At 41.7% G+C, this 27,137-nt stretch overlaps 2 protein-coding genes across 3 annotated transcripts; one reads left to right on the forward strand and one right to left on the reverse strand.

Moving 5' to 3' along the window:
• Positions 1–381: 381 nt before the first annotated feature.
• Positions 382–24,259, reverse strand: abhd12 (abhydrolase domain containing 12, lysophospholipase). Of its 2 annotated transcripts, XM_066697073.1 has the most exons (14): positions 24,214–24,259; positions 22,949–23,132; positions 12,427–12,548; positions 11,187–11,292; positions 10,054–10,173; positions 9,471–9,501; positions 9,104–9,149; positions 8,652–8,781; positions 8,270–8,307; positions 6,954–7,033; positions 6,468–6,550; positions 5,883–5,961; positions 5,214–5,341; positions 382–4,955 (listed from the first exon to the last, which is right to left on the reverse strand). In XM_066697073.1, exons 2-14 carry the CDS (start codon positions 23,128–23,130, stop codon positions 4,922–4,924), a joined length of 1,179 nt encoding a protein of 392 aa, XP_066553170.1. In that variant the 5' UTR covers positions 23,131–23,132; positions 24,214–24,259; the 3' UTR covers positions 382–4,921. The 2 variants fall into 2 exon arrangements, with proteins under 2 accessions (XP_066553170.1, XP_066553169.1); XM_066697072.1 differs by lacking the exon at positions 24,214–24,259 and having other exon boundaries at positions 22,949–23,392.
• gins1 (GINS complex subunit 1 (Psf1 homolog)) lies at positions 24,252–26,956 on the forward strand. Its single transcript, XM_066697074.1, has 7 exons — positions 24,252–24,516; positions 24,822–24,886; positions 25,192–25,290; positions 25,404–25,494; positions 25,587–25,703; positions 26,206–26,280; positions 26,622–26,956. The coding sequence occupies exons 1-7, from the start codon at positions 24,442–24,444 to the stop codon at positions 26,688–26,690; spliced, it is 591 nt and encodes a 196-aa protein (XP_066553171.1). The 5' UTR covers positions 24,252–24,441; the 3' UTR covers positions 26,691–26,956.
• Positions 26,957–27,137: the final 181 nt, after the last annotated feature.

Raw genomic sequence — 27,137 nt, forward strand, 5'->3', positions numbered from 1 at the left:
TTTGAGAATATTTGTAGAGCAGTGCTTTGGTTACGCTAACCAGATCCAACTGCGAAAGGAAGAACAAAGATCACATTATAATGTACACAGAGAGAAGGAAAAGTCAAAAATGGAAAACTGGAAAAACTGGTCCCAGAATAAAAATATACCTGCACAGGATTCCACAGGAGATGAGAACTGGTCAAACCAAGTGTCTCGTCCTCAATCAGACCGAGCCACTCCCAACTTCCATCCATATTTGTTACAAAACATTCCCCGTACCCCACTGATGTTTCTGCTCTGGGTGCGGCATCCCATCACACCATCTGCCTCAACTTTCCCCTCCCTGCCATAACATGGTCAACGACATCACAAAACGTAAAAACCAGACGGAAAGCAAGATCAATTGAGGTAATATTTTTATTGTTATTTATTATTTAAAAACATACATAAAATAATCATTTTCAATCCAGTCAAGTTTAGCAGCTTACAAAAAAAGAGAAAAACATTGAACCTTCTAAACAGTTTGAACTCAGTAACCACTGGAGAGAGATGTCTGTGGATAACACTTCTCGTGGAAGCAAGGGGATTTGAGATAAAACACACAGGGCCACACAGAAATCACACAGCCGTCCGGGCATGGCGTGATGGTATGCTAACGAAGAATGACAATGACACTGATGAACAGTCACCGGGGCACGGTTTGGATCTGCTCAAGCCTACAGCTCCTCAGTACCTTCAGAAAGACCTGGGTTAAAAAATTGTGCTGCAGTGCATGCTGGTAAACTCCCCTCTCTACACTCACTGACCCTTGAGGTCTCTGGTCTCCATAGAGATTACATATTTTACCCCTAGGCTTTTTATTTTCTGGTGGGAAAAACTTGGAGTGCAGTAGAGCTCGGGGCCTGAATTTAAAGTGAGACCGATACTGTGCCAAGGTACAATCATACCAATGCACGATACAAAAAAAATAATGGTGCCAAGTTGCTGTAATTTAAATATCCAACCAGCCTCTCGTTCCAAGTTCTCAGTCGTAACTAAATGTCGACATAATCCAACAACCCGCTAGAGACCGAATGGAGCAGCGCACCAAGTTACAGTCACAGACATTTTTCCATCGCATACCATCTTTCACCCCCTTCCAGTTCTGGTGTCCGTTTCCATACACCCGGAAACTGATGTGTGATTCGTGGATCGGCCCGAAACATTCCCTGTACGACAGAATCCGATTGAACAAATAATGAAATTCACCGATTTGTAAAAGCTGGCGTCTTACAGCACACCGATGATTAGTTTATCTAAACAGAGAGATCAGAAGAGCACTGCACGACAGCAATCCCATTAGTCGGTCACATCGGAGCAGCCGGTTCCCCATAGCAGAGAAGGACAAGGAAACAGCACTTACATTAAATTCATCCCTGGAAAAAATACAACGCCGAAGCTGCAGTTTTTCTACTGGATGTAGAAATGTAGCTACACAAGCATTCATGCATCAGCATTAGGCAGCGACAGAGCTAATTTCACCGATTCTACACCTAAAACACACCGCAGTGAGAACAGGTTCAGTTTTCTACAAGCAATGCTGACCAGTTCAGCGCTGGTTCCAAAATATCTTAAATGTGCCGACACCTGCTGGTTTATCATTTCGTACTATACAGAAGACGGGCGCTCATTCCTGGCGTATTCGGCTGCGACACCCGCTTGGCTATACTGTTAATCCAGCCCCGCCACTTCATCCCGGAATTCAGTTGACTTTATTTCACATTCTATCGGGTATTGTTCTTATCAGTAACGTATTGCTTCCGATTAGATTGAGCTTCGACAGGGAAACCCGCTGATACGTTAAAACAAATATTAATAATTGTGTGGAAACCCAACCAAAGCCTACAAGGACGGGAAACCCGGTGGAGGAGTGTTTATGTGCTGCAGCCCGGGGCTTCAAAGCACTGTGCCACACTCAACATCTTAACGAGGCGTTGTATGTTTGCGGGGTTGTTTAAGCAACCTCCACAATCAGAAATAAAGAGAACAGAAGAATATGTGTACAAACCACTCTGAGTAGGCTTCTGATGTTGAAGGAAATGTCTCCACAGTAGCAGGAGGTAGGTGCTTCATATTGTTATGCAGAGGAAGGTCAATACCGTACGACAGAAGGTGCATGAACTGTTACAGTGCCATAGAGAGTTAGTATCAACATGTTCCATGCGGATATGATAGAAGAGGTCCAAAGCAATCAATTCAAATTAGAAACCAAAACACTTCAGTTTAGAGCTATTATCAATATATTCATACTTAATTGAATTCTTAAAACAATAATAAATTAAAGCGGATAACAAGCAATATAGTATCAGTAACTTAAGCATCAAAGAGTCAGGTTTTAATGATGATTAACTATCCGTTGTTCACATGATCAGAATAGCTGCTTCTTAATGTGTCTGTATGACTACATCCGGAAAGAGCCAGACCAGCGTAACACTTTCTAAAGGAATCGCATTAAATAAAACAATGGATAAATGCACTATTGTGTCAAGCTGCCTGGTGACCATTGAGCCATGAAATCTTATGAATACCAATCACGTTTCCCCTCCCATACCGGACACCCAGGGCTGCCAACTACCCAGGGTGGCTCTGGACTCGGCCGGAGATGTGAGTTTCAGTTTCCCCATCTCTTATCGCATATGATGGGTCATTTCTATACAGTGGCGTGGAATTTCTCTTGCCAAACAAGCCAGGCGAAAAAAAAAAGTTAAACTGATTATAAAAAAAAAAAAAGCCATGAATAAATACGTTTGGTCAAGTTTTTTTTTTTTTTTTTACAGAAAGCAGCACAGCAATGTAATCCATAACTGTTTCCTGGAATGTGGACCATCACAACCCAATTGATATATAAACACATATAAACCTCATGATCAGTTGCACATTTACAAATAAAGATATGTTCATTTTTTTTTTTTTAAGTACTGGGCTGTGAACATCTCAGCCAGCAGAGAGGATGCCCTTTTATTTTGGCCCGAACGCAACCCAAATGTCCCCAGGAGGTCAGAGGCGTGGAGTGCAATATGGGATCGTTTGAATGTCCAGATAGACATCACAGAGAATGGAGGACAGTTTTAGAGTTTAGCTGCACGGCACCATTTTGTACGGTTCTCTTTCTTCCCTTTGTAGCATCCCTGATATTTCCTCACACCGTCTGCCGAGACCACGGATGAGGCGCAGACGAACGGGTAAAGAATGGCAGTCGCTCCAAATTAATTTCCATTTGTTTGATGACAACTAAAAGGAGCGACACAGCCGGAGTAAAATAAAGATAGCTCTAGTTCGAATATGGTCTATCCACCTCCACTGGCATGACCTGTACGTAGGAGATAAACTTCCTTATATCAGACTATCTGGTACTGAAACACACCCACCCAACCCACAAGAAAGTTCCTGCTGTGTCTATGAGGTATTTTTGTTTGTTTTTGACATAGTATTGTATAGTAATGTCCTATTTGAGGGCTCCTAAATTCTTACATTAATTAAGCCTTTCACAGACTACTTGTGTGCTTTAATAAAATTTGCTACTTTTATAATCTAAATTCACCCCTATTTCTTTGCAGACTGCATAATACAGAGGCGATGTTCCAAAACTTTAATACTACATTAATTACAGCATTGCTATAGCCAAGTGGTTATTTAAATGACCTTTTCAAATTCAAGGGAAATTATTAAAGCACGCTGTTATTACAGACATCTTCAAACTACTGGGACAGACGGGGGAGGTATGTTTAGTGTTTGTTACAGTCTCTGCTTTCAAGGTAAGTTATTTCAGCTTCAAAGTGCTATTGATTTTCATTCACTGCATCCAACCACTTTCCAGGGTATCTCTTTTCCCTCAGTCTGAAGCCTAAACATTTGTTTTCAAAGTGGAAGAGCAAAACTGAGTTCTTGCCACACACAACTATGAATGGCGAACGGATGGACGATCAATAAGAAGCTGGCACCAAGGAACCGGGTATGAAAAGATTTCACCGATTCGCAGACTAATACGCACAATCTGTGAGATTTCTTTGAATGCGGTTGCTGAGCTTTCATTTTAGGATGGTTTGGTGTTTTAAAGTCTGGTCCACTTAATAAGGATTGGTTGTTCGGGTAGGAGATTGCAAGATTGTATGACATCTTATTCAAATTCACGCGTCTTTCCTGAGGACTCGTTAAGTTAGCCTGGCTGAGGAAGCTCCTATGTGACTCGGTGAAGAATTAGATTGTATATAATACAATAGGGAAATAGTCGTCTCTTTTATGGTACCGAATCGGGTGAAAGTGTATTGAGTGGTGTTCATGTGTAGATATATGCAGCTTCACCTTGCCTGGATCTTTGTATTTCTGTCACCTTCTCTGCCTATTCCTATTAGTCAATGATAAAGGTTCAAGCATTAAAAAAAATAAAAATCAATCAATCAATCAATGCGCAGGGTCTTTGCATTTGCCCAACACATGGTTGAAGTTGAGGCAGCTGCTCTGCCAGGTACACAAACCGTTCTTCAGGTCCAGATGTCACCTAGTGGGATTTCAAAGAACTTGCATGTTGTGTCCCCAAGGTTGCTTAGATTTGTTGTGCAAATAAAAACTCCAGGCTCACCGAGGTCTCTTGTTCTTCCCACTCCAGAGGTCACTCGAAACGTGGCTCCTGCGTCAGTGCATACGCTTGGCTTTGTGCTCGGGCTGTCCTCCCATCTCCCCAGCCACGCATCCCCAGAAAGGACTGCGCTCCCACAGTTTGCCTTGTTTTTCTCAGTTTGAGGGGGTGATGGATGGTAATGGAGCACCAGCCCATGCTTGTGTGTGTAACAGTGTCTGGGGGGGAAGGGTGTGTGTGCGTGTGTGTGTGTGTGTGGGTGGTAGTGGGGGGTGGTGGTGTTGGAAAGTACACAGGAATAATTTAGACTCCAAACTTAGGCAGCTATGCTTGCGATTGGGATACGCCAAGGAAATCACTGAAAACGAGAAGAAAGGAAGGGGGAAATTACTGATTGACATACTCATATTAAACTACAAGAACAATGTAAGCCTCTTTGGAAGCTAGTTTTGTTAATAGGTCAATTCACAACCAATATTGTTAAGTCAAAGTATATTTTCTTGGGCCCCAATGACCCAGAACAAACTCACTTACAAGCTTTAATTTAGCCGGGGTAAATGTGGACATTATTTGAGCGTATCGAAGGAAATTCCCACGAGAAAAGACAGCAGTGTACCTCAGTATATGTGGCAGCTCGGGGCTCCGGTAGATGAATTTGTGTCTGTAGCCCAGGGCCTTGGAGAAGGGAATGAATTGGACCTTGTGCCCACTCAGACTCTTGGACTCTGAAGCGATGTTGTACAGCTGTGTGGGAAACGAATGCAAATAAAGTTGGAAAACATTTTTTTTTTCTTCAAAGAACAATTGCATCAGAACAACAGCTTTTGTGTCCCAGAGAAAGGGCATACTCAGTGGCATTTTTTTTTAATACAATATTGAACTCTGCATGCAAAACATTTGACTGAAATACAAAATAAACAAAGCAAATAACACTCAGTGGAAGGACTGCTTTGTACCGTTTCAGTTTGCTGAACAGGTTATTTTCAAGACATTCTTTTATTCCTAGAGCCTTCCTGCTTTTCTTCATTCATGGACAAAGGGTTAAAAGTACTGACATAACCTGATGTCTGGTGATAACTACATAAAGGAATCACAAGCCAGTTTCACATACATTGTATTAGTGTCATTTTTACGAGTAAACATTAGGAGGTATTTTTGGTGAGGTGCTAAAGATAAGGTGTCACTGATTAAAGGCCCTTTGTAACACCTGTAGTCAGGGTGCCATTCTCATACAAGACACAGTGGCTCTACCTGCTGTTATGCACCATTACAAACATCAAATCACCTTTTTTCCTAGATTAAATGGTACAACGGTGTCATCTTCCGCGTGGAGGATCAGCGTGGGGCAGGAGATGTGCTTCACACTAAGGGGACAAAAGGGAATCGGTCACTGGGGACTTGAACACAGCGATTAGGGGCCTCCTACAACACATGGAATAATGTGTACATGCGTAATCCCAAAACAGAAGAGCTGAACGTCTGGGCATCTCAGAGTTCAAGCCCTGCTAACTCCACAGGACACTCTTGAACACTGTGGGGAATGTGCTTGTGTGTTGACTTAACATCCATAATGATTTGTAGTGCTCTACTAAATAATACAAAAGGATGTGTTTTTAATCAGTGCCTGGAAAATGGCTGCAGCAGTTTGTCATTAACATACCCTGTTAGAAATCTTGAAAGTTTACACGGTACTGGGTCAATTAAATTAATATTATATGAAGGTTGTGTGTCAGACATGAAATACCCGTGTGCTTGTTTGAGGATCAAATCAAATGCATTGGGTCTTTAAAGTCAATGGATTCCCTCCCTCCCTCCTCCCATGTAAAATAAATAAATCCACATGCATGTAAAGAACAAAACTACAACTTACTTCTCATCGCTTGCAAATCGAATATCGTTTGCAGTGATGGCATCCAAAAAGAACCAGTCAAATCCAGGCAAATATCTGTAGATCTGAAAGAACAAATAACAAAATATTTGAATACAGCAAAATCTAGAAAATCACGTCTCATCACAAAGTACATCCCCAATTCAGCTGCTGAAACGCCACAGTGATTTTTCTTTATATTTCCTCACACTGATTAAAAAAACGAATATACATCATAAAAGGCATAAGCCGTGTAATTAAAGGAATCCCTCAGGAATACCTAAGACTTAGTAAATACCTAATTTATTTCCCATCAGGAGTACAATAAACCTGCTCTAATTTCCGTCACTCAAGATTGGATTTGAAATGACTCAGCAAAAAACTGCGTATTTAGATGATAACATCACAGAACTAAGTTGTGACATTGTTCTAATCTTCAGGCTGCGTCAGTATTAATCTGAAGCAAGCCCAGGACGAAGGCAGACTTGCCATAGAGAAAGGGTGACTTGTTGCTTCCTCTCGTATGTTGGTGAAAGGAGATTCCAAGATTAAAGCGTGTGGTGGCGTTCCTGTAAAACAAGAGACATAGTCGTTAGTTTGGCACAAGTCACACTGGCACCCATATGCAATTTATGAGGAATTGGACATCCCTGCCTCTCAGCTGAACAGGAGATCATTGTTGGCCATTAAAAGTGCCAGTAGTTAACAATGAATACCGAATGGGTTGATGGGTAATTATAAATATAATTTCAAATCTCAACATAATTTGCATTAAAACAAATTTGCCAGCTAATCACAGTATTGCACAAAATCACTCGCTCCACCGTAACCTGAAATCTCTATAGTGACCACCATCGGTTGGGTCTTCAAAAACAGGAGATGGTTTGTGCAGATCTCCGTTCTCAGGAGTTCCTGTGATATCAATCCTGCCATTCGCGAAGGATGACAGTAATTAGTAAAGCCAATAAATAAGGCCCAAACCAGTGATTTCTAATGACTAAATTCTCATTAAGGTGGCCCGCCGGACTGAAGTGATGCCTCACTGCCTTGAGAAACAGGAAATATTCAGGTTCAGGCTTGTAAGTTTAAAAAAACAAGTTGCAATGCAGCACACAATGCAGTCTGTGTAGAATCAGATACTTATGGTACTAGCCTCTATAACTCTGTATACAAAATTATAGAAAGAAAAATGGTCTTTCACATGATGTTTTCATGTATGATACAAAGCTGCCCGTTTCTACTGCAATCCACAGCTCCATCTCAGAGGCAGTCCAGCTGTATGTCTCTGCGGGTGTAAGTTTATAAGGAACTGCTCCATGTAATTAAAAATGAAGCTCCTAGAAACACAAGAGGACACCTGAGGAGGACGGCCACGGATCCCTGGGATGAAGTTCTAGCCATGGACGTCATGTGAGCCTGTCTGAAGTGTCCGTTTACCCAGACTCCCTCAAATTGGCAGTACCTGCCCGACTTATACCGCTGACAGTTCGAGGCTTAACCTATTTTTGACCTGTAAGATCTGCAGAACTATTTTTGCGAAGTCAATAACAATCCCAACTACCACAAGAACTCTGAAGAAAAGATGAGAAGTACACAGACGCAGGGAAGTGAGTATTTATTCCACGTTTTTCATGCAGTTTGCACTAGTGGAGCATCAACACATCCTGCCTATGCTTTCAAAAGGTGGAAATGGACTCCCACTGGCCACATCTTCATGAAGCGAAGGGCTCTGTAAGCACGGCACAGAAGACGAGGGATATCTTTAGCTCTGCATGAAGTGCCCGACATAATGAGCATATGCTTACCACTGTCACACAGATGCCTGACTAGGTTGGTTGCCACACTGGAAAAGATAAGAGGATAAATCTTATTAGGTGACCTCCCATTGAAGGTTGTTCTCTAGTGCCAAAACACAAAGATAATATCCTCTCTGATCTACAACACCACATAAAGAAGTGTGCCAGACCTTTATTATAGGGCATTCACTAGGGTCCAACTGGGACAGTTCTCCAATCACTCGGATAGTTCAGTGAACAAATGTTTGGTTTTTGATCACTTTTAACTGAACAAAATGTAATCAAGCCTTTTAATTTTCCTTCTTTAGTATAGGATCAAAGTGAATGCTGTAATGGCGTCTCTGTATGATTGTCCTAACCCTGCCATGATGTGGGTATGAGTGAGACTCACCCCGTCCCCAGTGAATGACCCCAGATGTACAAGGGATTGGTCTTGCTCCTCTGCTTCACCCACTCATACATGAAGATGGCGTCTGCGGTCATTCCTCTCTCGGAGGGGTTGCCATCCGAATCCCCCCATCCTGAAACATTCAAGGATACCAACTGACAGCCCTACGCCAGCCTAGACTGTGCCGAGCATTTCACACGCTGGCCTCTCAATACTTCTGAAAGATGACAATGATCTGAAAAGACCTACATCGTCGTGGTTTATAAAAAATGACAGCTTTAAACTTTAAACTGTGAGAATGAATCTGCATTTTCTGTCATTGTAAAAATACAGTTTTAAACAACAAATTAGGCCTTCAAAGGACCGTAAGAAGCCATATGCGATTCATCATTGTGGAGTTTAAACAATTTATGATGTTTAATAAATCTAAATTAAGAAAGTGTACAGCTACTCACCTCTGTAATCGAATGTAACTACGTGATACCCTAATGAACTAAGAACCTACAAGGAAAAAAACAAAAGAAAACCACGCTTTAAACATGATAGAAAAAGCAGAAGACACAATGCCGATGCATCTATTTAAACGTCTTCATTAATTCACAATGTCATCCAGTGGTTTGAATTGTTTCTGACGTTTCAAATACAAGCATGGAGCAAAAGCTGTCCTCTGAACATAAAGAACAAAAAGCATAATTTTCTAGGTGTCACAGTCATTTTCTTTCTATGGTTAGTGAGACCAATATTAAATCAGGAGAAATTCCACTGCTTTCATGTCTGGGCGACTTGGTGTCTATTCAAATTAACGATTGCGGTATCTCTTACCTTATACAGCTGCACTCTGTGGTCCCCACCCCTGCAGAAGACACATTGATTATGTTATTGAACAGTGGGTTATTCTGGGGGAAAAAAACAGTTGATGCAAACTTTATGGACTCCATTCGAACACCAATGCCTGGAGCTTAAAACCTAATTTTGTCTCCAGGGCATTACTGACACCAAGTGAGCACTTTCAACTCACTACCTCATCCCATTCTGCTGCACATGAAGGTGCAAAAGACACTGCTTTCTCACTGTAGACATGTTCTTGGAGGGCTGTCTGGACATATGGGTGAGTGGGTGTCAACATGAGGACCAGCTGTCCCAGTGTCCATCAGAGCCGGTCAGCAGGATAGCTATTACTGGTGAACGGCAGCATGATGTTATACTCATTTTGTCAGTAAAGGGCACCTGAAGTACAGCTTACCCAGACACTTAATTGCATTAGTGCATTAACAAAACTCAAACATCTCACAGTTCAATCGGAGGCCTTAGCACCATTACAAACACGTCTCTTCAAGAGCCAGTGGCAGCAGCAGAGGGAGGGAGTGCGCAACGCCAAGGTTTGATACAAGTCATGAAGTCATACCTGGTCCCGGCATTGCCGTGTAGATACAGCATGACAGGGTGCGAGGACTGAAAGGTGCTTTCGAACCACGCCTGGTCCTTACCCTGGGCGTCCTTCCAAAATACAGACGGGGCGGTGTGCCTGAAGACAGCAGGAAGAGCAAGTCAAGCATCGAATGCTTTCCAAGATTAGATTATGTGTCCCTAGATTATAAAGCTCGGCTTTTCCAAATACTCCAGCAATAGCCAGTGTGGTACATATCCATATCCACAAACACTTTATTTTTTCTTAACAACCATGCAAAAGCAGTATAGTTTTATACCCATAAGCCACCAAGACTGGCGTCCATAAGAGTTGTCATATATAGTTGTCATATTCTCTAGACCACAGGTTCTCCAATCAAAGCCCCAAAAGCTTCATTTCAAAAGGCTCTGTGTTTTAGGCAATACAAGAACATCTGCTACGGAATTCATAAAGATTTCATTCTTTGCACTAAGCAGCACTTCATCTAAGAGTCACTCAGTAGACATTTTTAAAGGGCTTGTTCTTTTATGTTTTTAGCAGCACAGAGCAGAGTCAGGACAAGCCCTTCACCGCACTTGACCGCATAAGCACGCTTGTGTGCTCTCAAGGCCCGATAGACCGCCAGGAGTTCAAGCGATGTCACTGAATTAGCCTGAGAACCGCTGGCAGGGGGAGGCATGAAGCTGGCAGGGGAGTTCTGGCTTCACAGCACCTCATTCTCCATTGCCTGGCACTTGTGGGACTTTTATTCTTACTGCAAGCCTTGACTATCATACCATCTTAGATGCTGCAGTTTTCATTTTTGTCATTCAGTGCAGTTGTGACGAGGTCCAATTTGTTTTTAAATAAATGCCTGCTCTGATGGTCGTGCTGTAACAAGGCTCAATACCTCCTGGGAATGACTGCCTTTCCCATCACCAAGGAGAATAAACCAGCCATGGGGGTCACAGAAGGACCCCATGCTCTGGGCACACAAGTCCCCTTTAAGCTCTCCAACATGCATCACCATGCTCCGCAGTCCGAGGCACTTTTTAAATTCTCGTTAGTGGGGCCTGGGGGAGAGCGGTCAAACAGTCCTGGAAATTGTCCCTTGAGTCCTCAGCATAATTCAAGTGCCGCGTTTGTCTTACCAGACTCCGATATTGATCCCATCCTCTGGCTGGAGGTAGAAGTTGCTGGTGTGATTCAGGCCCTGGTCCTGGGGCCTCTTCAAGTCAATAAAATAAGGTAACCGCACTGGAAGAGGAAAATGGAAGGCAAATGGAAGGCATCCCCAGAAACTCATGTCATTAGCTACATTAGCTCTCTTGAGAATACGATTAAAATTCATTTTGAAGTGAGAAACAAATAAATCCAGCTGGTAACATCCCTACTGTATATCGCTTTTCTGAAAATAGAAAAGTCTGTTCATAGGAGTTTATCTCAGTTCCTCTTTTTCGGCTGCGTCTTAAACATGGCTAGAGCAGAAAGGGACCTAAACGGACAGGACAAACAAACAGCTAGAACAACACACCATGTCTGCAGGAGCTGTCCCCGTACTTTTAAATATTTGGTCAACTGTAAATGAGAGGAATGATTACACTCACACACATAAACAGTATATATATACAGAAATAAAGACTCCTGTTCCTCAGTTTGATCTGCTAAAGGCTTTGCATACTAAAGCTTCGGGTTTGAATATGCAGCACCGGGATCATTAAACATGAGAGGAATCAATCTGTTATGGAATGGGAGTTGTTCCTGGTACAATATAGATATCAACCCATATTAGTAAACATGGACATACACAGTGAACGTGCCGTCAAAACAAAAGGAAAAATCCAGCTACATTAATTGTTACAGTTATGAGTGTAATGCAGACTGTAAATTTCCAACTTGCCAATTAGGGACAGTTACACACAAATGGAAAGCAGACATTTATTTCCTTCACATAATTGAAGTGCCTGGTACTGCATAGCTGGTGCTAAGTGATTGACTGTCAGAATATCACAGGGTCAGCAATCTAAAAAGCATCTAAAAAACTCTCTCCAATTAACAGTCAGTCATGTTTACAGCATGTCGGAAATAATACAGTTTCCGTACTAAATTACCGTCTTGTAAGCACTTTGGCGTGTACGAAAGGTGATCTGGCAATGATCTAGATTCGATAAGCACAAGGAACACAATCTAAGGAGAGCGCGTGTGTGTTGTGTGTGGGTGACTCACAAAGGCAAAAGCATCATTGATCTTGCAGCTTGTGATCCCATTTAAAAATAAAAGAGCTGACAGTGCTGTGCAAAAAAGTATTGGAAATTAAATATGTAACGCATTAAAATACATTCATAAAATCAGGCCACCTTGGTGCAGAGAAGTCATGTACTGCCTACTCACCGAAGTTTAGAAAAACTAGTTTTGCCTGAATGGAAGGGCAGAGTTTAACGATGAATGGAATGGTTAAGTAGACTCCCAGCATCCAAAGGAAAATCTTCCTCAGTGTGAAGACCAACCCATACCTGAAACACAAAGACAACAGGGTTCCTAATTAGTCTGTAAAAGAAACATAGAATCTCAAAAGACAATTAACTTACCTATATACTCCTATAGAGAATGGTATGCTAAACATTTAATCACACATAACACAGTTTTCCCCCAAACCAGTCCTTCCAGTACTAAAGATGCTGGAAAGCATTTGCATTTTGGCTCCAGGGAGAGATTAATTAATTGTCAGCTGCTGGTCTTGAACAAAGCAGGTTCATTTCACTCCAGATTAATTGGCCATGTATCTCAAAGCATTAATTAATTTAAAGGTCAGGGTTGGGGTTGATTGAGAATGTGTTGGTCAATTACAATTCAGTTAAAGAACTTGAATTGAAAAATTATTCAGGAATGGAGTGGAATGGAATGAAAGGAGATAGAATTTAATTTCCTGATTTAGCCCAAATTGCCTGCAAATGCCTCATCATGGCTGCCTCATCTGCCCCAGCAGAGCACAGTTTTCATGGCAGCAAGATATTCAGGCCAGAGAGGTGCGATTTAAATGATAAAAAATATAATACTGCATCTGTCTATGTTGGATTTTATTACTTATTTATTAAGGTGTACCAGTGGTGTGTGGGAGTCCAGAACACAAGACAGACAATACTGTAGCAGTCAAACACACATTTGCATAGTTACAAATCATCCAAAGCCAAGCTACAGAACGCTGCAGGATCATACAATCTCACTTTTCATAAGACAGGTGACAAGGAAGTGGTCGTGATGAACATTTTATGGAAAGGTGACCAGATGAAAAATTATCTCAGGCAAAAGGACAAACTTGACAGAACTAAGACTGGAGTTCTGCGGTGCGAGAGGAAATGCCTCTTAAATAACCAGGCAAAGGCAAACAAGTCATGCACGGTCATCGCATTCCACTTTCCATAAGGAAAAGGGAATAAGGGGGACTTCAGTCCAGCACACCCAGTAAAACCGAGAGATAATTGGTCTAATTATAAGACTGACTCATGCAAAAGGCTTAATAAAACTGCCAAATAAGTAGGCCTAAACAAGCTTATTCTTGAAGAGCTGTTGACTGACATCTGGGACTGCTCAGCACAGCTTGGCCGGACCGTAATCTTCCCTCGCACAAACACTATTGCCTGTTTTGTAAACGTATATCTTTTGTAAAGAATATTTCTGAGGGGGGGAAAAAAACTGTTAATTTGTATGAACTAAAACACATTATTTTTCCTTTATTCCCCCTCTGTTTAGTATCCAAGGGTCTCACGTGATGATCACAATTACAAAGCCTTCTTTAGTCCAGTACTGTTAGTACCACATCCCAATTCATCCAATTAGCAGAAAGTTACAGAGGTCATTTAAAACATATAATAACACCCTCCCAAGCAGTGAGAGTTGCCGTATACAGTTTCTTTAGAGATCTACACGAGAGCAAAGCCGGTGCAGGGCTTCTCACACATACAGACAGAAACGGTTCAGGTAGCTCCGGTGTGCTACTGTTCTTAACCTTGTGCGGCTCATTGAAGCACTGCATACTAAAGACGCGATAGTACGGTCACATGACCTCACCCAGAGTGGGCCACATCTTCAGGGATGAAGCAACCGCAGTGCTCTGTATCGCAGCAATGTTGTTCGGTCAATGTCAAATATGCTGATGTGCACACGCACGTGGAAATTGTTTTAGTGACACCAAAAACGGGGGAGGGAAATGCTGACGTTGCAGGAGGCAGAGCAGAGATCTCTTTCTCTGGGTTGTATTTCTACTGATTGCACTTTTCCCCTATCCGGGGGGGTGGAGGACAAACTCTTCGTATGGAGTAAAATGCTCAGACTCGGCCAGAGAACTCACATTTTCCGTCTCATGAATAATGCAGTGCTGTTTTAAGAAGCAGCTCTCTGCTTTGTGGCACTATGGAGGAGTTCAGAAGGAACAGTCTGGCAGCTGCAGAGAGATTACTGCTGGTAAGGTCTCTGAAAAGCTTCACAGCCACCCTGCACCATAAGCTGAACTCTTGAACCCCTTCCCTAAGAATCTGACTAAATTAACATATCAAAACCTCTCATGTGGTCTAGTAACATACTGCCGCCTGGTTGGCACAAAAGATATCTGCCAACAGCCACTCATCTCTGTCAGAGGCTTTTAATATCTTCCTCAGTGCAGCAACACATTTTCACTGTTTAGCTTTAATAGTTTTTAAAGGACTTATTCTTTAAAGCTTGGGTCTAGTTTCAGTACCTCCTTGTAACATGATCAATACTCTCATTTGTTCCCGAACAGAACTTCAAAAGGCAAGGTGAGTCAGGGCCTGGCATGGTAGAATGTTTAATGTGTGTCTGGAGGCATATCTTTTACTGTAGAACTAGTAGATGACATGTAAATGTCATTTAGGTCACCAAATAATCTGATCATTAATTCACAGGAGCAAGAAAACACTTAAGCTCACACCAGACAGATCTATTAGGACTACGAGACCTAAACAAAGACGTTCCGAGTTCCACAGTGTATTGTAATATTTGTGATTTGTTTTTCACAAGGTAATCAAATCCTGTTATGTTGAGACTAATCAGTTCACCGAAAGTAGCAGATTTAATTTAACGACATTAAAAGAAGTCAATATTTATTTATGACAAGAATTCATATTCTACTTGTACACCGTGCTTCTTACTAACAGAACCACGTGTTCCATACCAAACTGAACAGATGGTGGTCTAGTTTTTGAAAAGCTGGGCTATATTCTTGGATGAAGGAGTGCATTCAGATTTCATTAGCTTCCTTGGTCACAAGGTGCCATTTTGAGATGATGTAGTCACTGTGATCATATGCACCAAAACAAAAGTAGCAAAAAAACAATACTTGTAATCTGCTTACATGCGTGTATTTATCTTGGACCAAGATCTAATGTTGAACATTGAATTTTCCAACTACAATTAGGTTATAGTAGGTCGTTTGTGTATTTCTGGGCTTGGGTATGTCACATGATAAAACCTCCAGGACCCTTCTTAACCAAGTTAAGCAACATTAGAACAGAAGTCATGGAAAACATCCAGACTAATACGCTGGCACACCTTCATTCTCCCCTTCACACAAAAACCTGCTTGGGGCAAAAGCTGGTGTGAACCACTTCTACATTATCATAGTGGAGATGGCAAACGTGATGCTGTCTAGGAATAAAGAGAGTGTGAAGGGCTTGGGGCTTCTTCCAGTCATCCAGATGGCAGGTAAGGCCTTCCAGTTTGGGCTTGCAGAACGTGGTGCAGTATGAATACAGTTCCAGACCCCCCCCAGCGCTTCCACGAAGACTGCGTTCTCCAGCCCAGCACCGCGCCATGAGGAGCAGCACAGACACCACGGACAGCCTGCCTGAAGACTGACACCCCCTGGGAGGACCGTGTTTCCCGAAACGTTAGCCCCCGCCTGGTGAGCTGTCCCCGATTCAAGGTGATGTGTGCCTGCCAAGTCCCTCAGACAGAACGCGCTGCCAAGGAGGAGATCAGAGCAGAAGCAGGCTAATCCACCCTGACAGAGGTTAGAGGAGGCTGGGAGCAAGAACAGAGTGACTTACACACTGACTTCTCCTCAACCACAACACTGCTACAAAAGCCCCAGAATTATAATTGCAAATGGCATGTCAAGACCACAGTAAAGAGTGAGACGATGACGGCTGAGCTCCCCTTCCTCTCCTATATTATTTCACAAACAATATACGGTTACTGGGTGCAGCTATATAAGTGACTCAGTAGTAAATCCATAATAAGGTGGTTAAAACATTGATTAGTACTTAAATGTAATTATATCTCATACATTTCTGAGGTTTACTGACCAAACCAAAGGTGAAAGATTTACACATCAAGTAATGCCTCGATGAGACAGGATGCTCATTTCATATTGACACAAATGAGGTAATGACCTCAAGTCTGTGGCAAGGTTAATTTGAACTTGGCATTCCTGTGTACATTGCGGTCAACTGAAAGACATTTCCTCAGAGTAGATGCTTGGACTACTGATACGCTAATGAAGTTGTGGAAATGTTTTATGCCCGGTGATTTCTTCATTCCACAGATGCAATGACTGAAAGAAGACTCAAGTCTTCCGAGAGCCAGGCAGGTCAAATATCATCCAACCTGCCTGTCCGGATGAACAAATCGAACTAGGGGGATCTGACCAGACAGGAATGGTGAAAATCCTTTCAAAACAGAGAACAGAGGGTGAATAAACACACTGATAAATCAGGTTCAAAAGCAGGTTTTCAAACAAAGGTATTGGGTGTTGTGCCACATGGTTACTAAGCACAACCCTTTTGCCCTTTTGCAAAAATCATCTTGCATGCAATTGTTAAGCTATAACCAACATTTGACTGGCAAATGTTTCCTGTTACAGTACTACACCCTGAGTGGATGGTTCTAAAAATGTGCTCAAGTGAAACGAGTACTATCCACACCCACATGGGGTCCCAAGACCGATCGATCAGACTGCAGGAGCCAGAGCGGGGAGAGACGGGACAGATATCCAAGTGGATCGATGAGCGAGAAACCGTTCAAGGGCACACACAATCACGGGAGTCACAAACACCCTTTCATTGTGGGAGTGGGAAAGATTGCTAATGCTGTCTATCAGAAAACAATCACCGAAAGAGTAAAATGAAAACACTGGCAGGGAAGCGAACCTCAGTAAAGTGGCATTTGTGTTCTCATGTGTTTGTTTTGCCTGATGCGGTGCCTAAGCGTAGGATGACCGTGCTCTCGTGATGACTAAGGTTTTGAAGTATGATTGGAGGGCCTGGCTGGTGCACCCATGCAGGGTTTGATGAGCTCATGGTAATTGTGCAGTGGAGTGCTGGGGAAGGAACACTCCCAGTAGCGATCCTACCCGGACCCTGGACGGCCGCCCAGTGGCTCGACAGAGCGCAGCCAGAGCCAATCTGTACAGCGCCACACAAAGCCTGCCATTGTTTCAAAAGGCATACCACTACCACCACTGCTGGGAAAGCACACAGTTTGCAAGCCTTTATCCCTACAATGTGCCACCAGTAGAAGAGTATGCATTAAAAGAGGATAAGCACAAATACATCACAGGATGCACATAAGTTTTAACAGGGTAGAATAAATTGCAGGATGGTGGAACATAGTTCTGTGCAGTATCATGGAAGATGAACCACTAGTGTTTAATACTGAAATATATATTTAAAAAGGATAATAATTATATGCCTATTGAGGACAGAAGTTGACAACGTTTTTCAGAATTGTTTTTCTCTAGAAGCTTAAAAGGCACCAACATCAAGGGATATCCTTCAGTTAATTACAGAGCTAGGAATTCATTGCATCTTTGCAGCATTTAACACAACTGGGTTTACAACAATTATGGAAAGTAGCAATTACCCAGAAATACTGCCCTGTGCCTGGTAAATCAGGGATCCTCAAATTTGCTCAAAGGACATAATTAGGATCAGCAGACAGATACAAACAGTTCCAGAAAGCGTGTTTTTCTAGGCTTTGTGGCAACTGGACAGGTAGGTGATTACATGTGACTGTGACTCACAGACAGTCCAGAGACAAAGCAAGGTCAGCAACTATTGGGGAAAGTTCCCGGGGAGAAGACAGAGCACAAAATCATTACAGAGAACGCAAGCATCTGATAAAAATGAAAGAAACAACAACAACAAGAGGAACAGAAACTGTACCAAATGCCATTTAGTAATAAGTGTCTCGACAAAAATGCCAACGCAGTCAAATAACATGTGACAATTGTTCTCCGAGACAAGTGGTTCAGTTGCCCAGTTATCTCTATGAATATAAGGTTGTGCTGTATGAGGAACGACAGAGAGAAGCTTACTGTACAACATGCTAACGCTATCACCACAACTGCAGCATTTTATAAACTGTACATTTGAACACCTAAAAAGAAAAGTATATGGATACTTTTTGTTTGTTGTATCAGTTTGACTTATACCACAAAAGTGGCCTGTCTACGCTTTACCCCATATGTTCTGAAGGACAGTAGGAAAAGCTCCTATAACTACTGCATTTTAACCCCGGAAATTGTTAATTAACATAATTTGAATGAAGCCAAAGCTTCTCACGGATGAGACTCTGATCTGAAAAATGATCAGGTAGCTTTCCGATGGCTTAAACAGCTGACCAATATTTAAGTGGTAGACCGCACTGAGGGCTGCTGACTTATTGCTCCATTGAAACGGGCTTGGACAATCCAGTGACCTCAAGTTGCTGCAACAGTATTACAGAATTGAGTGAGGTCGAAGAAATCCTTCTAAAATTGCCACCGTTCAAAGGTCACTAGCACAAGAAAACAGAAGCAGGCATCTTTCATATCAGGAAGTGAAGATACTGAGCATGGACAACCACAGAGATTACACGTCATTTGTGTGCAGATGAAATTCATGGCTTCAGTTCATAATACCCAACAATGTATTGGTCGTGTAACAGAATGTCTTGTGGGTAGCACTGCCAGGCAGGATGGGTTTTAGAGGGAGAGACAACAGGCAGGCAGACATCTCAAAGCTATTAATGTACACTATTTACATTATTACATTACATTTATTTATCTTCCAAATGTGCAATGTCAACTACTTCCCAAAATTTGGAAAGAATTACATTTCTAAACATATCCCATCCTCATTACTGCAGTGTAATTGCTAACCTCATTCTGTCCATAACTATTATGAGAGCCATGTTGAATAGTACTGCCGATTTCATTGGGATTTTCCTCAGCTGAGAGCTACATCACAGAGGCAGGGGTAGGCGGACAGCCTCAATGCAGGGCCACAGACACCATCGCATTCACACGTGGGGGAGGAGGTGGGAGGAGAGCCGGAAACATCTGCGAGCTCGTCTTCTGGGGAACAGTTCTCCAACCAGAGAAACTGAAATGCATGAGCTTAGGCTACAAAACACATTAAAATACCTTGGATAGGAGTCTTCCACACACAGCCTTGCTTATAGACTCCGGGTACATCCTACATGTATCACAGAAGTAGGTGCCAGTCGTGCCATCGGTGGAATGGATATACCATTCACGTACCCCTGCATCACTGTCTTTAAATTAAAATAAATAGCCCAGGTAAATCTTAAGCTGTCCACCCTGCCAAAGCATGAACTCAGATTTTCTTCACGTCGTGTATCTCGTTGTTGTTGTTTTGGTTTTTCTTCCTTTCTGATGGCATACCAAACAAAACATGGGTTAATCACAAATATATTGACATCGAGTTTCCCTGGGTCACCTCTGTGCTCTGCAGTTCATTGCCTTGACAGTCCGGGGAGTACGAGGCCAATTAGCGACGGGAGGAAGCCAATTCCTTCCGGTTGCTTCTGCCTCACTAGTACGGCACATTCCACAACAGTGAGCTCAAGCGGCTGCCCCCGTTGCCTCGCACACACTTGAAGCACAGCACGGGCCCATACATAAGAGCAAGGTGAACCGGGGCGTTTGGCATCCTATTCTCATCAGCATGATGATTGTGTTCCTTTGTGTCTCACCGTCAGCAGTAGGGAGAGGAGGGTCTCATCATTTACAGCTGACAGATACACCATCCATTCTCGCACTGAGTTCAATGACAAGCTTAATGTTCTGAGCTATTTTAGTTTTTATAATATTGCCACGAACAAGGAGAAATACTGTGCGACTGTGTTCGAATGTGCCTGGTTTCTGCATTTCCCAACACCTTCACTAGCTGGTTGCTTTATTCTGGGCGGCATGATTACAAAATAAAATACATTTCAGCTTTACGTTCATCTGCTGCTTACAAAAAAGTGGATTTAATTATGTATGGGCAACTCATGGGCCAGTGATTCTCTGGACTCTGATATGAAGAAAATACCTATTATAGAGATTAAGTTTAGCTAAATCTTTAATATGAAACCCAGCGGTGCTCTTGCAAGTGAAAGGCCTCTGTGAAGGTGATCGTGTTTCCGATTGTATGGCTGGTTTTAAACGCCAAGTTAAAAAAGCGTGTGTGTGGGGTGATTAAATGTGTGCTGAGTAAGCTTGTCCCATTCACCCCGTGCTTTTCATTTGTCCGCCTCCCCTTCCCAACAGAGCTGACAATCCTGACTCACTGATAATAACATTCAACGAAAGACAGCTGAAATACAAATAACCCCATTTTTTTTTCCACACACCTTTCATGTGATGACATATTATGATATGTTGCAACATGTTCATGCTAATTACTCTTCCTTTTCTCTCACGTACGTGCCAACAGGTTTACATATCACATCATTTTATACTTGACATATCCAGATTTTTTTTTATAAACTCTCCTTGCTTACAAGTATATTTCAGATCTTGCTGCTGCTTCTTATTACTTGTTCAAAGCCTTAAGCAGAAGACTTAATCTAGAGTAATACCCAAATTGAATTATGTAAGTTAAGCAGACTGATAAGAAACAAACATTTTTAAAAATCCAGCGCTTACACAGCAGCCTTACACTGATAATAAAATAAGATGTCAAAACAAGGCCCAGAGCAATCATAAGTCCACTGACCCTCTCCCTTTGTACCCGTAATTCCTCAGAAGAAGGCTAAAGACCCAAGATAGCAGTGAGACTTGTTGTGAGTGGTGACTCAGTGCTCAGTGGCTTCATTATTGAGGATTGAGAATTGGGGAATTTGACAGAGAGATGGCTGCCCTGAGGAGAAAAAAAAACACTGAATACTGTAAAACAAAATCTCTAACTATTACGCTAACCGTTATATCATTGGTTTCGGTGTTGAATTTGTCAAAGTAGTAACAGTTAAATAAAGTATATTGAGCCAAGATACTCTCTCCTAGCTCTGGACAGTCACATGACTTCTCATTTTTTGAATCCACCTAAGATCACAACGTTTAATGCTGAATCCCTTGGTCTAAATTATCACTGTTTCCAACCGCTTAGTCATAGTTTAAGCTTCTAATCAAAACTTTAGGGCTGTGGCTCAGAATATTATAAAACTGCAACAACAAAGTTTGTACTTTCTACAGCATTTGCAATGGGTGCAGAAGTTACAAGACTGTAAGCTCGGATAGGTGGCTTTTAATTTTACACTTTACGTACCTATCACTATAATGTTTATCCCAAGCATTTTATTACATTTCAATAACTGCAATCCCAGTGGGCAAACATTTGTCAATAAACAGACATCTCAACCTGCTAAAAAAAACACTGACTCCTGGATTCTGTAAACCAGGTGGAATATAAGATGTGCTCCAAGATCAATGTACTAAACTACTAGTGTTCAACTACTTGAACATGGGACAAGGCGGCAATGTGAAGAATGACCGTGAACAAATCAACCAACCTACAAAGCAGATGCTGGTGGGAACAAAAAGCACGATAATGTCATAATCTTACGCCTAATTAACACGGGAGGTGCAAAATTGATTGATTATTGTTGGGAACTCCTGGTCTCTATTAATAACCAAACACTTAAGTGCTGTGTATTATTGCTGCTGAGTAGGATACATGGATTAGATTAAATGCATTTACAGTCGAGGGTAACTATGTGATTATGTCGATTCATACCTGTGTCACTGCTATACCTGAAGAGCCACATTCATACAGTTTTTATGGGTAACTTAAGATGTTCAGTGACCAAAGACAATGAAACAATGGTAACAGTAGCTGCCTTTAAAAGGGTAAGCTAGGCTCCACAGCAGAAATCTGGGCAGAAAATGTCACGGTATATTATTGCATGTCGAAAGCCTGGTCACCTTGTCCTACAGAAGCTCTGAATTGCGTGGTTGTGTTTTACAGCAGCAGTGCTACACTTCAGTCAAATCAGAGGGCATAGCCTACTGGTTTTCACTCCATCTTAATTTTGACTTAATTACTTGACAAATTGAGAATAATTAACACAATGTCAAATATTATAAAAATGTTTTTAAAACAAAGATTTCAGCCATTATCCGTCAGTGAATAGATGCTTACAATTAGTGGCAGGGCTCTTCAATCAGAGCAGATTAATCTTGACTAATTAAGTTCATTATTGGTGGAGAGCAAGGTTGCAAAGACCCAAGAAGACTGCAGCTCCCCAGGACCAGGTCTGGATACATATGTACATGCATCTATAATTTGACACTTTTAATCAATACTTTGGGAGACAGAAGACCAAACATTTGCCACCAATGAGTTTCTCCTAGTTTTCAGCATACCTACAATAATATTTGGTAAGAAAAACAACCATTTTTAATGCACACTTCATAAGTTAAAATTCTTGAGTTTATGGGCAATTATGCGTCCCTATATTTCTTAAAAACATTAAACCAGAGCCTTAAGAGCAAGCACAACACTTATAATAGTCTATTAATAGCATATATTAATCAGAACTATTATTATTATTATTTTAGTAAGAGGTTTTGTAAAGCAACTCATCAGCCTACAATCTCCTACAACCTATATATAATGCTCCTCATCAGTCCTACCTCCTCATTTTTCTTCTCATGGCTTTGTCCGAGTCGGGGTCTGCAGAATCGTACTCCCCTCTGGGCTGGGGGTCCCCTGGTCCTGTGTTGTGACAGTATTTCAGCTCCGAGCTGCTGTCCAGCAAGGTACTGGTGACAGAGCTGTCATGCTCCACGGTCTGCGTATTATTCCTCTTTCGCATCCCTGACATTTGCAGGAACAACTGGTTAAAACCCGCTATTAAACAGCACCAATTGTAACAAACTGCGCGTCTGCTTCTAAAAATAAACTCAGTTTTTCGTGGAGAGCACGCAGGACGTCTTTCCGCCTGTGGGCGATCACTGTGGTGCAGTCGCCGGAGAAGGAGCCGGGCACGGTGCTGTTGTTTTCACCCCCAACACAGCTGACATTCAGCAGTTGCTACATTGTTTGCAGAACTAGATCTGCAGAGACCAGCTGATCAGGCCAACCTCTCGCCCATTCCCGCCAGCCAATCAGAACCAAGCAGGCCGCCATCTTTGTGAGGGTCAAAACAAAGCTAGCTGCGACTCTGCAGTGATGTGCATTTGCCCCTTTCGTTGCACAGTAAACGTACTGCTGTTGATTTTCACAGGAAAGCCTGTCTTTACCCTGTATTAATATGATCACATAAAAGTTATATATTCACGATTAATCTATGCTACATATTAACAGCCCATTAGAAATGTTTGATGTACTTTTTATTAAATCATAATGTACTATTAATTCAATTTATATTCACTATTCCAGTGCAATTAACTGGAAGGGCAAAATCACTTCAAGTCGGTGTTATTTAAGTTATTTTTAAGTCAGGGTTGGTGGTTTACATATAGAGAAAATCAAAACCAGTCGCCTAACTATAGCTTACCTCAGCATATGAAGTTATTTGCAGACACACAAGGCATTTAAAAACTGTCGCAAAACAATATTTTTTTATAACGATAGTTAATTATAAAGTGATACAAACAAATGCATGTGCTATTATAAAACATTAAAAGATTAAAATAATACTATAATGTCCCGGGCACGGAAGAGCGCTTCAGTTCTGGCAACTTTTCCAGATTAACCCTTACGTCATCCTCACCGAGTTGCGTGGTCTGATTGTTTGATACATTGTAATACGGAAATCAATAAAAAAAAGTTATACGGGAGACCTTCATTTTCTACACTTTCTGCCTAAAACATCACCTTTAATAATACAACACGGTCACAAAATCAGCACAAACACTGCATAAAAATTCGCCAACTAAAACACGCTTGTACTTACCCCGCCGGCTCGGGTGTATGTGGAGACGGTTTGTCCTGAACTGAGACCCGTAGTTCCTCCCCTGTACGGGTGTCGGAGGGAGACGGCGTTTGTTATTCTGCCCGGGAAAACGGGTTTAGTTGAATGCGTGACATGTTATTGTGTAGAGCATGATATATATTCATTAACTACGACGCATTTCAGTGTTTTAATTGTTCCATAGCATTAAAGTAGTTTGTATATTTAAACATGTTTTGTGAAAAGGCAATCGAGCTGATCAGAGAACTGCAGCGCAGTGGTGATGGACAGCTGCCCGCTTTTAACGTGAGTTGAGCTGTTTTTCTCTGTCCAGTGCTGTCAAATCTATTGCATGGTACATTTGCATATATATTGCATTGTTTTTTTTTAAATAACAGTGAATTTAAATGACTATTAATGATAAGCTAAATGCATTCAGTTATTCAAGTATTTTCAAGTTATTGCATGGCGTTAAGTGTGTTTTTCAGTATCGATGATTATCATCACAGTTTAACTGGTATAATGTGTAACGACTGCATGAATATGTAGCTCAGCACTTTTAATTAAGCTTTTCATGTAGTCTTGCTAAACAATTTCTATTTCTGCTGCAGGAAGATGGCATTAGACAGGTTCTTGAAGAGATGAAAGCCTTATATGAACAGAACCAGACCGATGTGTGAGTTCAGCTGTTATTGAGTTGTCCATTAGCAAGCAACGTTTAAGTGCTCAGATTTTATGATTGCTTTGCTTTGTAATGTATTGATAACTCCAGCACAGGATTGGCACTTCTCTTATGGCTCAGAATGGACTTTGAGCTGTGTGACACTTCTGTACAAAAAATACAATTGAAAGAATTGCAAAATAGAGGAGAGAGCTGGTTAGCAGATGTAGTTTCCCCCTGTAAGTGATTTTAATTAAATTTCTACAGATCTACACATATTAACACCTGTTTTCCATTCCCAATCTCATTTGTATCCACAGGAACGAAGCCAAGTCAGAGGGGAGAAGTGAATTGATCCCAACTATTAAATTTCGCCACTGCTGTCTACTGAGGAACCAGCGCTGTATTGCAGGCTACCTGTGTGTGGTTTTACTGTTAAGATTGGGGGACGGGGGGGGGAACCTAGATAGAAAAAAAGATATATTTATTTGACCGTATACAATATTTTGATGTTTTGCTTTTGCTTTCTCAGTTATGACCGATTACTCCGTATCAGGGCTCTGAGGTGGGAATATGGCAGCGTGTTGCCAACATCGATACGCTTCCACATGTGTGCTGAAGAGGTGCGTTGACCAGGGACAGTCAATCTTATTTTTGTGTGTGTATGTTATGTTGGAGATCCTCACCCTCTTTGCTCTCTCTTTCTGCCTCACAGCTGGAATGGTTTAACCAGTATAAGAAGTCTCTGGCCACCTACATGAGGTCACTGGGCGGAGAGGAAGGGCTGGACATCACACAGGACGTGAAGCCCCCCAAGAGTCTGTACATTGAGGTGGGGGTCACACACAGTGCTGTATTTCTGCTATAGAGACAGTGAGACGTGCAATGGATATGATTCACAGTGTATTGAATGTCTGGTTACAAAAAATGGTTACTTTGATAGTTTTGTGGCCTTACTTTTAGATATTTGTCCTACTCTGGCATCCTGCATTTGATTTCTGTTGTAAGTTAGGAGCAAAGGGAGATGGATCTCATACCAGTACTTAGAATCGCCACCTGTTTTCCAAGAACCTTTGTAATTGGAGACTTTGGTCTTGGATAACACCCTGATTAAACTTTGATGATTGAATTAATTGATACATAAAAGTCAGGGTGAAATGCACACTTTCTCAGGCCTCAACAGCCTCGATCAAATCGCCGTCTGCTTCGGGACGTTACAACACCAGTATCGGATGCCCATGACAAAGTGAATAAAGTTGTTCCATTGTGTTTTTGCACTGTGATAGCTTTTTACGGGAACAGCTGATTTGAAATTATTTTGTTCATTTCTTAAGGTTCGGTGTGTGAAAGATCACGGAGAGTTTGAAATCGAGGATGGAACAATAATCCTCCTGAAGAAAAACAGCCAGGTAAAGTACCCATCATGCAGCTGGAGACGAGCAGGCGTGGTCCGGCATTTTCTTTAAGCTTAATGATTTCCTCGGATTCGATGTCATTCTTAAGTGACAAAAGGAGTCCATAGAATTTGAGAAAACTTGAATAAATAGTCATCACCAAAATATCAGCAATACATAAATTAGTACAATACAGTAATTAGGAACTGAGTTAAAGAAACCATTATCAAAAGTAGCAAATATTTCTTGTTTTTAAAGCACAAAGCCCTGGTGACCTTCTATTGATTTAAAAGCTACACACACAAGTGTAAAATCAAGTACACACAACCAGTACAAGTCAACTTCTGCCTTTTCAGCACTTCCTTCCTCGGTGGAAATGTGAGCAGCTGATTCGCCAGGGGGTCCTGGAGCATGTTGTCTCGTGAGGAGAATGAACGGCCACCAGGATTGCAGCTTTTTAATGGCTTACATGGTGCATTTCTATCTGCTTTCCAAAAAAAAATATTTTTGACTTTACTGCAAGCTCAGGAAAAAAAGCATTTCATAGCACTCGATGTCTCGCAGAGCTACAGATACAAATTAGACTACAGCTTTCGCTCTGTCTCATCTTCTGTTAATAAAGATATGACAGTGGAGTTCTTATGAATACAGACTTATGTATAAGCTGGTGAATAAATAAAAAAAGCAAGCACTTAATGTTTTCTCGATCCATGTTTAGAAAAACTGATGGTACAACCGTGGTACAAGACTCGCAAATCCATGTTGCACGTCTTTGCTATTCCGTTGGATGTGGGATCAAGTATTTCAGGTTTTGTTACAGCACTGATCTGGTTCTGTGGTCTATATAGCATTGTTAGATTTTTAATTGAAAG

The sequence above is a fragment of the Amia ocellicauda genome, chromosome 23 (genome assembly GCF_036373705.1).
Source record: "Amia ocellicauda isolate fAmiCal2 chromosome 23, fAmiCal2.hap1, whole genome shotgun sequence".
Taxonomy (NCBI): Eukaryota; Metazoa; Chordata; class Actinopteri; order Amiiformes; family Amiidae; genus Amia; species Amia ocellicauda.

Bases quoted from the DNA above. Each gene is read 5' to 3' on its own strand.
- gins1 (XM_066697074.1), top strand. From the start codon at position 24,442: ATGTTTTGTGAAAAGGCAATCGAGCTGATCAGAGAACTGCAGCGCAGT. The intron at 25,495-25,586 runs GTGCGTTGACCA...TCTGCCTCACAG, and splicing joins TCCACATGTGTGCTGAAGAG to CTGGAATGGTTTAACCAGTA. The intron at 25,704-26,205 runs GTGGGGGTCACA...TCATTTCTTAAG, and splicing joins CCAAGAGTCTGTACATTGAG to GTTCGGTGTGTGAAAGATCA.
- abhd12 (XM_066697072.1), bottom strand. From the start codon at position 23,139: ATGTCAGGGATGCGAAAGAGGAATAATACGCAGACCGTGGAGCATGAC. The intron at 9,502-10,053 runs GTATGACTTCAT...TGTCTTCTGCAG, and splicing joins CACGGCAATGCCGGGACCAG to GGGTGGGGACCACAGAGTGC. The intron at 5,342-5,882 runs GTGATTTGATGT...TTTCCCACACAG, and splicing joins CATTTAATCTAGGAAAAAAG to CTGTACAACATCGCTTCAGA.